This window comes from Coptis chinensis, chromosome 4 (genome assembly GCF_015680905.1).
Source record: "Coptis chinensis isolate HL-2020 chromosome 4, ASM1568090v1, whole genome shotgun sequence".
Taxonomy (NCBI): Eukaryota; Viridiplantae; Streptophyta; class Magnoliopsida; order Ranunculales; family Ranunculaceae; genus Coptis; species Coptis chinensis.
The window spans coordinates 107,687,046-107,700,266 of record NC_141459.1 but is presented as its reverse complement, the minus strand read 5'-3'; the positions used below and the strand labels follow the sequence as shown (position 1 = coordinate 107,700,266).

Sequence of the window (13,221 nt, the reverse complement as noted above, 5' to 3'; positions counted from 1 at the left end):
TGCTTGGAAGTCAACTGGTTTGTCTACTTGGTCACTTCGTGTTAACCCAAGTAGTGGAAACTTACATCATTTGTCCTCCTATAAGCTCTCTTTCCGACTCCCCTTTCGTTGCACATTACGCCCCGAAAGAGCATTCCCTTGAGCTTCGGGCTAAAATACCACTTGGGGTCTTGGAGTTCTTCCCTAAAGGTTCTTTTCTTGTTGGGCTATCGTCGATTTTGGGGAACGCGGAAGTTTCGGGAAACGTAATCATGATGTTGGAATCATGCTATTGGTTCTGCTTAACTTGGGTGGGATGTTAAGGTACTTGATGGTTTGGGTTATTCTGATTTAGAAAAGTTAATGGGATTAGACTGTTTTCCTACTTTACAAATTCTGTCTCGCCCCGTTAAGGGGAAGTTGCCCGAGATCGAATTTGAACATCCAGATTGTGTTATTGTTGTTTTCCCTAATGATAGTAAGGAATTTTCTGTGGATTATAAGAGTTTGAGTTCTTTGATAACGGAGTCTTTATCCGAATTGGAATGGATAGGTAGACCAAATTTACTTAGTAAAGAACATATTTGTTGGGATATAATATATAGGACAGCTGAAGCTGTAAAGAAGCCATTGACACATGGGGATGATTTGGAAATCGAGCCATTTCAAAGTAGTGAATTGAATTAAGAAGATTTGTTTAAGGGGTTTACAGCGAGGGAAGTTGTTAGAAAGAGAAGGAGTGCAGTAGATATGGATGGAGTTCATGTAATGAAGAGAGAAACTTTTTATCAAATTCTGTTACATTGTCTTCCTTCGGGTTCTCGAGGTGGTGGAGAGAAGCAAGGGAAACAGCTTGCATTGCCGTTTCGGGTACTTCCCTGGGATTCAGAAGTTCATGCTGTCATTTTTGTTCACAGGGTGGTGGGATTCCCTAAGGGTGTGTATTTCTTGGTGAGGAATGAAGATCATTTTCATGATCTTAAGCAGGCGACAAGGTCTGAATTTGAGTGGGTGAAGCCTGAAGGTTGTCCTGCTGATCTCCCATTTTATGCTTACTAGAGGTGATTGTCAGCAGATTGCGAAGCGACTTTCTTGTCATCAGGTATATGATTAGGTTACTTATATAGTTATATGATATTTTACTATTCTGGTTCTTTAGTAGTATCAAGTTTGTGTACTGAAGAACTTAATTCATAATTTTTCTTTTAGCAGTCATATGACATTATATGCTTCTTTCGCGAAGAAGATTCGGCAGTTGTATCACTTTCATTTTTTTGAAGAAGTGGTGAACTTTACTGTTGAAAAGCATTGAAGTTTATACTATATTTTAGACTAAGATATTAAATTCAAACCTTAGTGCAAATTTTACACATACCTTGGTTACTGATGTTCATCCTAGAGCCAAATGTGTGTTATTAGTTTGTGTAGTGCAGTGCCTGTGGATAATATTGTTATATGTATTAAGAGGCATTTCATTTACTTATTAAATCCCTGTTCAATAAATTTAGGACATTGCTGCGGATGGCTGCTTCAGTTTGGGAATGGTGGTTCATTTTTAGCGATCATTGTGTGATAAGAATGTTTGGATGTACCCGCGGTTGTTCTGGGAGACTGGAATTCTTGGTCAAGTGTTATACCTCGAAGCTCATGCAGTTGGCATCTCTGCTACTGGAATAGGTTGCTACTTCGATGATGCTGGTAAGTCTTTCTCTATTGTAACGTGGTCTGTCATCTTTTTCCTCTAGAATGCAATGAAAATTATCCTCATAGATATATTAAGAGAGACTTGTTGGAAATCGCCGGTTGGGTTTGTCCAACCAAGAAAGGGAGACTTCTATTTGTGGCACAGTCTTCTGAATTTGTTCACTGACTATACCCTTACTAGGGCTGGTAACTGAAATGAGCTAGTTGAGCTTCAGCGTGTCCAAGTTCTGCTTATTTTTCTAAATGAGCCATAAACGTTGTTTAGGAGTGGCTCATATTGCAACATGAATGAGCTCGAGTGGACCAAAAAACGAGCTAAACTCGAGTAGTCCGGTTAGTTTATAGCTAAGGGATGGTATATGACCGAGGCAGTCAAGTGTTAGTATGTTAAAGTTCGGCTCATTTTCTAGACAAACTCTGAAAGGCTCTGGCTCATAGGGCAACAGGAATGTGCATGAGCAAACCAAAAACAAGCCGAGCATGAGTAATGAGTAATTCCGTTTGTTAACCAGCCCCACCCTCAAATGCAAAGTAACTTTACACCTATTGAGTGCATGGTGTTCTGAGATAGTCGTTCATTGCTTCTCCCTCTATCTTTTTTTGAATTTGTGAGAATATCAAGCTGTAGTGTCTTAATGGGAGGAAATAAGAGAAGAAAAATTATTGCTGAGTTGTGTCCAATCTAGGAAGTCTTAAGCTGTGCGGAGCAAACGGTTTAATACAAATTTTATTGGAAGATGACTCCAGCACCGTATGATGCTCATAACAGTTTTAAGACATATCTTTTTGGAAGATGACTCCAGCACCAAACGAGTTCTCTTTATGCTCAACCATACTCATGGTATCCTATATCAGACATTTACTTCGGTCTCCTTGTCTATGACTATGTGGCAGCTGGCAGCTTGTCCACGCTTTTGCATGGTAAGTACTACCTATTATTAAGTATTAACTTCTTCTTTTTTGAATCAGTTAGGGGTTAAGGCAGACAGCTACATGTATGATTAAAATCAGAGCATGAAGCTTACATCTTATAATCTATTCCTAAATTAAAATCAAGGAAGACAGCTACATGTATGATTAAAATAAGAGCATGAAGCTTACATCTTATAATCTATTCCTAAACTAAAATCAAGGCAGACCCCTGCCTATTCTTAACTTAGTTTATGAACGCACCCAAGCCTGCCTATGAGCTATAAGCTACTTACTACCTATTAAGTACCAATTGCATATTTAATGTAATCAGCTTTAGTGTTTCAAATGGCACTCACAAGATACAGACACATTGTCCTAGAAGCACCAAAAGTTGGACGAACTTGAATACCAGAATAAGGGTATGATGCATGATCCTATAAAAGGAATCAGCATGCATGACCCTATCAGGAAGATACTCTATCTAGTCTTCATCCTAAGAAAACTTGGCTGATCCTAATTGAATTTTATTGATAACTATCCACGTTATCACAGTGTAGTATCAACTTGTAGAGTCTCCATGCTGTAGAGTACATCACATGTGTATCTATCTTCCCATATGCCTCTCTGGCTCTCTGCCCTATCATCTTATTGTATCATAACCACTGTCAGGCGTTTCTTATCTTAATATCCAAGCAATATAGTTTTTGGCCTTACTCTGATCTCTCATTTTCCAACTCCATAACAGGAAGCAGGGGTACTGGAAGAACTCCACTAGACTGGGACTCTAGGGTGAAGATCTCTCTTGGAACTGCAAGGGGCATTGCTCACATTCACTCCACCGGTGGTGGCAAATTCAGCCATGGAAACATAAAGTCCTCCAACGTCCTGTTGAACCAAGAGCTTGATGGCTGTGTATCAGATTTCGGTCCGACTCCACTTATGAACTTCCCTGCCACACCATCTAGAAGTGCAGGATATCGTGCCCCAGAAGTGATTGAAACCCACAAACCAACACAAAAATCTGACGTTTATAGCTTTGGGGTTCTACTTCTTGAGATGCTGACTGGCAAGGCCCCGCTGCAGTCACTAGGGCGTGATGACATAGCCAATCTCCCACGGTGGGTCCAGTCAGTTGTCAGGGAAGAGTGGACTGCGGAGGTTTTTGATGTCGAGCTGGTGAAGTTTCAAAATATTGAAGAAGAAATGGTTCAGATGCTGCAAATTGCCATGGCCTGTGTTGTGAAAGTGCCAGACATGTGACCTAAGATGGATGAAGTTGTTAAAATGATTGAGGAAGTTCGGCAATCTAACTCGGAGAACCGACCTTCCTCTGAGGAGAACAAGTCCAAGGATTCTACTATGCAAACCCCATGATCTTGAAATTTGTTTGTTGTCTCATATCTGATTACAGTTGTGATTATTAGGAATTCATAGTGGCAATATCAAAATCTGTGAAGCAAAATATGAATAGATATCTGAATGGTGCCATTTTTTAAATTATGAACTGTGCTGTGTGTCATGTTCTTTCTTTGGAGGTTCAGCATCACCACATCTGTGTTTGGCAAGGTTTTCCCTTCAAAATTTGTTGTAATAACCATTCTTTGCCTATGGTTGAATGATTTTGTTATAATCTTTTGATCTTGCGAATCAATGAGTATGTATTTTTATCTGCATGAGGACAGCCAGTCGAAGGTGACAATTGTCATCCGTAGACTTGTTAGAATAGATCCTGAACTTAGACTCACGTCTGATGATTGCACAAAACCAACACTTTGGGTTTTGAGGATTAGCCTTGTTTCAGTGTTTCAAAGAGTGGAAAAATGGAATACAAAGTTTGAGAAGAAAAGAGTAAGAGACTGAGAGGTGGAGAACGAAACTCAATTATAGTATAATGATGAGGGTGGAAAATATCTGGTGGGAACAGTTGTGTGATAGTTAATTAAGAGAGAAAGTGGTATGAACGGCTGTAAAGCAGTTGAGAAGTCAAAGTCAAGAGTCATTGTTTTTACTTTGTTGAGTCCGTCTGTTTGCATGAATTTTGAGTTTTTAGGTTGTGCCTCGTGTTTGATTGAGTTGCAACACTTTTCACAAGCCAATAGACACCTTGTGAAATCTGTCTACTCTTTCTTTCCACTTGGTTTGTAACTTTGTATATACTTGTTGTAACTTGTAAGTTGGATGTGCGTACAGAAAGAATATGCCTTGAAACTTTTTTGAGATGCTTTTGAATCTTGCACCCTTGACCCTTCTAGTTCTTTGTTGTTGTGTTGTGTTGTGTCTAGTCCAATTATGGGGTCCAAATAATTACTTATGGAATCGGAAATCAGCAATTCAGATTCACCGAGGAAATATATTTTAGGAAAATATGGTAACAATGTGAAGAGTGTGTGATGAAACTCAATGACAATGGAAGAAAGCAATCAAAAGTTCAGAAATTGGGTTAACCACATAAATCTTGTGAATTATTTTAAGGCCTTGTGTTTTCCACTAGTCCAATTATTCTGGTCAGTTATATTCACTAGTATTTGCACGGTGCAACTTGATACACCAGGCTTAAGGAACTTTTATCAACAGTTGCCTGAAGAAGTACTTTTGGCCCTAGTTGAAAGTTAAAATATGGTATTTTCTCAGGTTAACATGGCAAGAACAGGATATCACTTGAGATAGTAGTAGGTGTTTTCACCACTAAAATATTTCCAATCAAAGTTGGAATGCATGGTTTGGGTTGGGTCATCTGTGGCACAGGGAGTATATTTTGCACTTGTCACTCGTTCCTCCTGAGATTTTATCCAACACCCCGATGTAAACATACCACACTTCCATCTTCGGGGCCATTGCAAGTGGTAATCCATCAACAGAAAGAACCGAAGGAAAACAATGTAAGATGGCACAATTGCGCCATATCTGCCAAAAATTTGGGGAATTAGTACCACCCGCTACAGTACTCTGAAGCAAGGCCCAATTTTTCGGGATATTAGGATATATCGGAGAGGCCAAAAAAAGATATATATCGGATATATCGATATGTCGGAGAGATAAATCGTTTTTGCCCATTTTGGTGATAATATTCAAAAATCAAAAATCGAATATATCGAAAATATTATCGGGATATATCGTTATATATCGGTCAAAGAAATCAACAAAAACCGGTCAAAAGTCAAACCTCGGTCAACCAAGTCAAACGATATATATCCATACATCGGAATATATCATGATATATATCTTTATATCGGTTTTACCGATATATATCGGTTTAAAAATATTAAATTTTGATCCGATATTTCGGATTTTTCAAGTCGGATTGTTGAAAAAATTTGATATATATCGGCGATTTTTTCGATAAATCGACCCAATATTTTCGGCCTTCCTTTCATCAATCCATATGTTCGGTATGCACATAAGTTTCAATGCCAACCATGGACCCAAATATCGCCGATATATCCGATATATCGCCGATATATATCGGTATTTTGGTACACCGACATCGATATTTCCGACATATATCCACCGAATATAGAATTCTTTTTTTTTCGATATATATCGGAATTTCCGATATGAAACTTTATATCGCCGATATAATCGATATTTCCGATATAATCGATATATATCGGTTGACTTTTTGACCATTTTAAAATATAAATCCGATATTTCCAATATATTTCCGATATATATCCGATATTTCCGATATTATATTTCCGATATATCCGATATTTCACATATTTTAAATAGTTTGGAACTTACATACCAAAAATGGATATATCCAAATATCCGATATATCCGATATATATCGGTTTTGAGTAATCCTTATATTGATCGATATCTTCATATTTTGGGCCTTGATGCCAACAACTTTATACTCCAGAAGTTAGACACATTCCATCAGAATTCCACCCTCAAAAATCTTGTCAACCTATTGGAAAATCGAAAATTAGTCTAGAGGAGTTAGTTATAAATATTTAGTAGTCTTAAGACTCATCTTAAATTTGTTTAGATTTTAATACCCCAATTTGACCGAATATGGAACTAACCACCAACAAAATTATCCAACTTTATCGGCCCCTTTGGTTTGAATGAAAATATCCTCACTTGGAAACAAACATAACCGACTATCTACCCAGTCCTATAGTTGAGATACAAAACAAAAAATTGAATTTCACATAAAAATTTCACTTATAACTACCTTGCGCCTCACATTTAAAAATGCATATAATGAAAATAGATTGCATCTAGGGTGAACCTCGGTGTATGAGTCTTTACAAGCCTGATTACATTCTTTGTCAGTTCACACCAAAGATTGCCTATATTTTGCTATACTTTGAATGCCTCACGCACTCCTTTTCTTCTAATGAAAAAACTAAAAATATTATGCCTCCAATATTTTGTGGTCCCACATTTGACACTATTCGTTAAGTCTAAACTCCAAACCACTAGACACTAAACCCAAAATCTTTATAAACTAGACCCTAAGCCTAAACCCTAAACCTTAAGACACTAAAACCCTAACCCCATATAAACTAGACCCTAAGCCTAAAGCCTAAACCTTAAGACACTAAACCCTAATCCCTATATCCTAAATTTATAAACATTAAACCCTAAACCAACCCATTTCATTTAATAGTAGTTAATCAAACCCACAAAATAAATAATCAAATGCATTTTGTATCATGAAAATTAAAATGCTGGTGTGTATGCATTTTAAAATGTATAAGTTTATAACGCCTGATAGTCAGATTTTAAAATATATAAGTTTATAAAAATTGTCAGTTTTAAAATGTATAAGTTTATAACGCCCACATTCGGATGAAAAAACATTGTGTCAAATTTAACTTTTGGAGCAATACACGGTACTTTTTGCTAAATTCTATTCAAACCCAAAATCTACTCTTTTTGTTCTAAATAGTTATCTTATCTAAAAGTAGTTATCTTATTCAATCTTATTCCAGTTTATCTTATCTACAAATAAGTTATCTTTGGAAACAAAAAAGAGAATAATTTATATTAAAAAAATAACAACACATCCCATTCCAAAAAGCTTAGATTCTAAAGATTTTCTATAAAAAAAACACTTATGGCGGATAAAAACAATGTTCCTTCATTTAAAACCCAAAAAAATTATGGATAGGGCTTTTGAGTTGTTTTTTTTTAAAATGAGACTCTCTAGCCCAATTTCTTGATTGGAAAATGTTCCACATCAGACCTGTCTTACGAAGTTATGACTTGTGCCTTGAAGACTAATCAGTTGTGCACTGAAAGAGAATCTGAGAATGCAAACCGTTTTTGAGTAGTTAGATTTCTGAGGTATCACCTCGGTCATTCTTACTTCCTCAAGAATCAAGACCATCCATCTAACGGGCTTCATCATGACACAAATTTCACATCAGAGCATTGCAATACATATAAATTTAAGTACCTAACAAATGAAATCTGGTTTCAAAGGGAAAAAAACCAAGCAGATAACACACTAAATTTGAAGACACCGCCCCTAGAGCAGAGGGGAGCTAATAAAGCCAAGGAAATCCCAATATCCTTTCATCAATAATAAAAAATAATACGTACCATCCTAACCTTTTATCAATAATCAGAAGAGTTTTACAAAGACTCTAGACTCAAGAACGTAACCCTACCAACTACAAAAATTAAGAAACGCTATGCTCTAACTACTAAGACATCAACCAGACACACAACCCAGTAAACTGTAAACAGAAGACATCCAATGAACTGAACACAGTTGTCCATCATATCACACCTCACTGTCAACGCTTGAGATCTGCTGCCTTACGCTGCTTTCTCACTATAGATAATATTTGTCAGGAGAACAGTCAACTTAAACCAACGAAAAGTGACCCTCACAATTTTTTATTAAAGGTCAGCAACTTACATTGGTATCAAGGGTTTCTAATTTGCTCATCTTGGTAAATATGTTGCCATAACTGAGTGTCCTTCTTATTGAACTCCTTCATTTTTATCCTTCAAGACTTTATACTCCAGCTTTACGTTCCTGATTCCACAAAGATTCCACCCCAACATACATTTTGTCAAGAGACATTGGACATCAATAAATTGGCCGGTACAATAAAAAAGCACAATACATACCTGTGTTGGGATCAATTTCCAACACCTTCTTAATATCGATCCCAGCAAGGTCCAAATTAGCCAGCTGAATGTAAGCTTGGGCATGTCTATAGAGTGCCCTAACATTCATACTCTCAAGTTCTAGCACCAACAAAATTATTACCGCAACATTAATACTCAGGACCTTTGGTTTGATGTGATTTGAGTCGTAGGCATAAGTTAATCCCACAGTTACCATTGTGCATAGTTTCTCTGCTTGTTTGTAGTCCTTTAGCTTCAGCTTGCAAGCTGCATTATTCAGATTGCAGCTTACCTTCAGAACCTTGGACTGTTTTGTTTCCTCTTCACTAAGTTGGTGTCATATTCAATAAATTTTCCAGCCTGATTACAAGGAGATTTTCAGTCGCCATAGCATATTTTCCAGCTTTGAATGCATCATTTCCTTCCTCTTTCTTCTTACCAGCGGCTTCAATTTTCTCAGGTGTGTTCATGTCCCACAATTCTCTCTCCTATTGAAAGAAAAGGAAAATTTTAAACTCACTCATACCAAGCACAATGCAAGAGCCGTACAAAGAGAAATCACACTGAAGATACCTTGCCAAAGGATTCAAGCTCAACTTCATAGTATAATGTTGAATTCAGGGTAACAACAGCCAATTCTTGCTTGAATTCAGATGAACCGAAACCATATTCTAGAGCAATAGTCGACTCTACAACCTCCCCTTTCTTCATTGTCATGACAGCTCTATCAAGTCCATCAATAACTTGCTCTACAAAATGTAAAGACTACACTTCAGTATCAAGTTTAATCATGATAACAAAGAAAGCATGCCAAATCCAGTGACATGAAAAATTATTATGCACACTACAACGCATCCCATTCCACTAAAAACTCTAATACGATGGTAAATATACCTAGCACGGAGTACTGCATTGCAGTCATTTTTAGCACAATCAGCAATTCGAGGGAGCACACGCACAACTTTGCAGTTACACAACATCTGAAATATGAATATTATTTTTATCAAAAGTAGCATATATATAGATTAAAAGAAAATAGAAAATTATAGAAGCAGTTTAGTAGTACCGTCTTTATGCACTTGTCTCTGCAGATTCAGCAATCACAAGTACAGTTATGATGAACTTCAAAAGAACCTGAAAGCAACATGACAATGTCAGCAGAAATAGTAGCAAAATTTGTCCAAGAAAAGGTGAAGTTACTGGAATGAACATCTGAGCACATGCCTAAAAATCTCCCAGAAGCTCCTTCGATAATAAGCACAACAGATGGCAAGCCTACAGAGATAAAAAGGTTTATTATTAATTGAAAAAATAAATAATTAATGAATACTGAAATGAAGAAAAAGGGAAGGACCTCTTCTTCTCCTTCAATTGGGCTTCTGTAAAACACCAAATCTTCTTCATGTTTTCGTTCAATTGTGTAATCAAAAATGAACTTTCCGCCAGAAGAACTAACTCAGTTTCTGCCCCTTTTAATATCTATCCCCTCAATTTTAATGATGGGAATGTGGGTTAAGATGCTCCAGTCCTCCTCTCTGCTAGTTATAATAGGGGAGAGATTGATTACCAATTTGCGAAGCATGGTGAGTGGTTTCAACTCCTCTGGCTTGAAATCAAGGAAATCGCATGAATAAAAAGTCAATTGTTGAAGTGACGTGAGTTGGTTTAATCCTTGGGGGAGAGAGAAATGCGGAAGACCATAGATTTTAAGAGATTTGAGGTTGTTGTTGTTGTGGGTGAGGGACATCAACGATTTTGAAAGAACACCTACATCGAAGGATAATACCAGAGTTTCAAGCTGAGGAGGAAAAAGGTAGTGCGGTTCCACCTTCAAATTTGGGCAATAATCAAGTTCCAAGTATGTAATATTGGACATCATCCTCATCCAAGTAGGGAGCGCGGAGCCAACATAGATTTGTATGTACAATTTTTCCAAGCTTTCTTTATGTGGTTCCAGATTTTCAAGAACACCTTCCATCATTCGTATCTCCTCTTCGCTGCTGCTGACGTGTCCAAATTCTAAATCTCCAAAATTCAACGTCAAGTCTGAAATATGTTTCTTTTTCTGCAATTGTGCCTCTTTAGCCTCATTCCCACTTTTTACATGCCTTAACCCTGTAATAGATAGGCTTCCTTTTAGAAATTTGAGATTTTCTAGTTCCCCAATCACGGACCCTTTGCTGCTTCCATCACTCACAACAAACTTACTTAATGTTCAAAGCTGACTCAATCTCTCAATGCCTCCTCGCGGATAATACTTTAGATCCCAAGTTTTTTCAACTTCCAGATGTCTTAGGTTAGAAAGCTCCTCAATTCTTTCTGGCAGTTTGCAAAGCCTATGACAACGGTTAAGCTTCAGTGTTTGCAAATTAACTAGACTTCTCACTGTCTCAGGCAATTCCTTCAGTCTTGTATTGCTAGACAAATCAAGGTACCGAAGATGTAATAATCTACTCACTTCACTTGGAAATACTTCAAGGTCAGAACCATCACTCAAGTCCAACATCCTAAGACACGTCAAATGGTGGAAGAGTCTGGCAGAAGGCACCGACTTGGATGATCTGGCTACCAGCGTGCGTAATTTCTCCGCCTCATAAATAGATTGATTCTCTACATCATCAACTATCAATTGATGAACCTTGTGACTGTTAATTTTCTCATTATTCACCAAAACAGAGCGATTTGTGAGGAACTCGGCAAAATCATGTACAAGATCATGCATCTTGCATTCAATAATGTTTCCATCTTTGTCTTTCTCAAAATCTTGGAAGAATGAACGCATCGCCAGAGCATCAAAATACTCTACACCAACCCTCTCTAGTTCTCTTGCTCCATCAGAGCCGAGATAACCTTGAGCCATCCATAGCTTGACCAACTCCTCCTTCTTTATGTTATGGTCTTTGGGTAAGATCACACAGTACATAAAACATCGTTTCAAAACTGATGACAAAGCATGAAAGCTTAACATAAGAGCTGGTAAGAAACTCTTTTCTTGTGTTTTCCAAATGTAACTTTCTAATACAGCCTTCCATTTGTTTTCTGCTTGTTCAAATTGCAGTTGACTTGCTATTGTCTTAACAGCAAGTGGAACACCTTTGCATTTCTTCGCGATCTCCTTGCCAATTGTCTTCAATCTTTGGGTCTCTTCTTCCGATCTACCCCAAAAAGCTATATGCTTGAATATGTGCCAACAGTCCTTGTCTGGCAACTGTGCAAGCATGTGTGTATTAGTTGAGATCATCTTTGCAAGTTCCCCGTTGCGCGTGGTGACAATGATTTTGCTTCCTCGCTCACCACCATTGAGAGATGACTTCAATGTCTCAATGGAATCTTGAGTCCAAACATCATCTAGCACGAGCAAAAACCGCTTTTCCTTTACTGAGTTGCACAAATGCTGATGTAAAAGTTCCCACCCAACCACATCTTCTGGTAACTTCTCTCTAGTAGCTTGTGCAATGATTTCTCTGGCAACCCTTTCATGATCAAAAGGATCAGAAACACAAACCCATATTTTCAGCTTAAAGATGGTCGTGATAGTTTCTTCTTTATACACTAGCTGCGCAAGACTTGTCTTGCCGAACCCGCCAGTTCCAACTATTGACAAGATAGGTATACGAAACTGAGTTTCTTGTTGACTAGTCTCACATAACAAGATGTTTAGTATCTTTTGTTTGTCAGGATCCCGACCGAATATCTCTAATACATCCACAAAAGAGCTAGTGATGAATTGTCGAGGTTCCTCGCAACTATGACTCTGAACAAGGTTTAGTTGATTCATGTTGAGAGCAATCTCATCTAGTCTTTCTCTTATGTCCTTAATCCTATGAGCAATGTCATGACGTGCACCAACATCTTTAAAGCAAGTACACAGAGATAACAAGTAGGAACGTATCCTGTTGGCAACGTGAGAGCCATTAGCAGAAATGAGAATTCGTGTGTTCCATTCATCCAATACATCATCTGCCTCATACATCACATCTTCGAGCTCTCCCAGCCAAATCTTTACTACACTATCATGTCTTGCCTTCTTTTCTGCATCTTCAAGCACTGCTTTAACCAAAGGGAGCTTAGTCTCGAGTTTTTTTAATTCTCCACGAACCCCCACCACCAACCGCACCTCCTGTTCAACTTCTATTCGGAGGAATGAGGTCAACTGATCCAGGACAACAGAAAGTATCGCTTCAGCCATGTTTTTTATGAATCAACAAAGAAGAAATGAGGTACAAGAAGCTTATTAGGCTCCAATAGATTTTGAAGTGTGAAGACTAATAATGGGAGAGGGAGACCAAATCAAGGAGAGATACACTAGAGTCAAGTCCAAGCCAAATGAATTATTGATGTTAGGTTGGAACATGCATGTGGAACAGTGGAAGTGGGGACTGGGGATACCACAAAATACTATTTAAGGAAGATACAGGGAAGCAGATGCAATGAATGTGTATAATAGAGCCAACTTGTTCATATCTTGTCATTGTGAGATTTTCGAGTTTTATTCTTTTTTTCGCTGATTAATGAGTTTTTTTAGTTTTAACT

The 13,221-nt window shown here is 37.7% G+C and overlaps 2 protein-coding genes and 1 pseudogene across 3 annotated transcripts; 1 reads left to right on the top strand and 2 right to left on the bottom strand.

Moving 5' to 3' along the window:
* The first annotated feature begins 586 nt into the window (after nt 1–586).
* On the top strand, nt 587–4,095 carry LOC147506841 (putative inactive receptor kinase At5g58300; annotated as a pseudogene). Its single transcript, XR_015193989.1, has 3 exons — nt 587–1,081; nt 1,488–1,677; nt 3,341–4,095. The product of XR_015193989.1 is annotated as a putative inactive receptor kinase At5g58300 (transcript).
* A 4,367-nt stretch (nt 4,096–8,462) lies between these two features.
* LOC147506840 (peptidyl-prolyl cis-trans isomerase FKBP65-like) lies at nt 8,463–10,182 on the bottom strand. The gene is made up of 8 exons (XM_086558861.1): nt 10,043–10,182; nt 9,913–9,963; nt 9,755–9,822; nt 9,583–9,668; nt 9,262–9,437; nt 8,903–9,176; nt 8,689–8,808; nt 8,463–8,593 (listed from the first exon to the last, which is right to left on the bottom strand). Exons 4-6 carry the CDS (start codon nt 9,608–9,610, stop codon nt 9,015–9,017), a joined length of 366 nt encoding a protein of 121 aa, XP_086414987.1. The 5' UTR covers nt 9,611–9,668; nt 9,755–9,822; nt 9,913–9,963; nt 10,043–10,182; the 3' UTR covers nt 8,463–8,593; nt 8,689–8,808; nt 8,903–9,014.
* A 433-nt stretch (nt 10,183–10,615) lies between these two features.
* LOC147506839 (putative disease resistance protein RGA3) lies at nt 10,616–13,011 on the bottom strand. Its single transcript, XM_086558860.1, has one exon. The coding sequence runs from the start codon at nt 12,875–12,877 to the stop codon at nt 10,904–10,906; it is 1,974 nt and encodes a 657-aa protein (XP_086414986.1). The 5' UTR covers nt 12,878–13,011; the 3' UTR covers nt 10,616–10,903.
* Between the last annotated feature and the right edge of the window lie 210 nt (nt 13,012–13,221).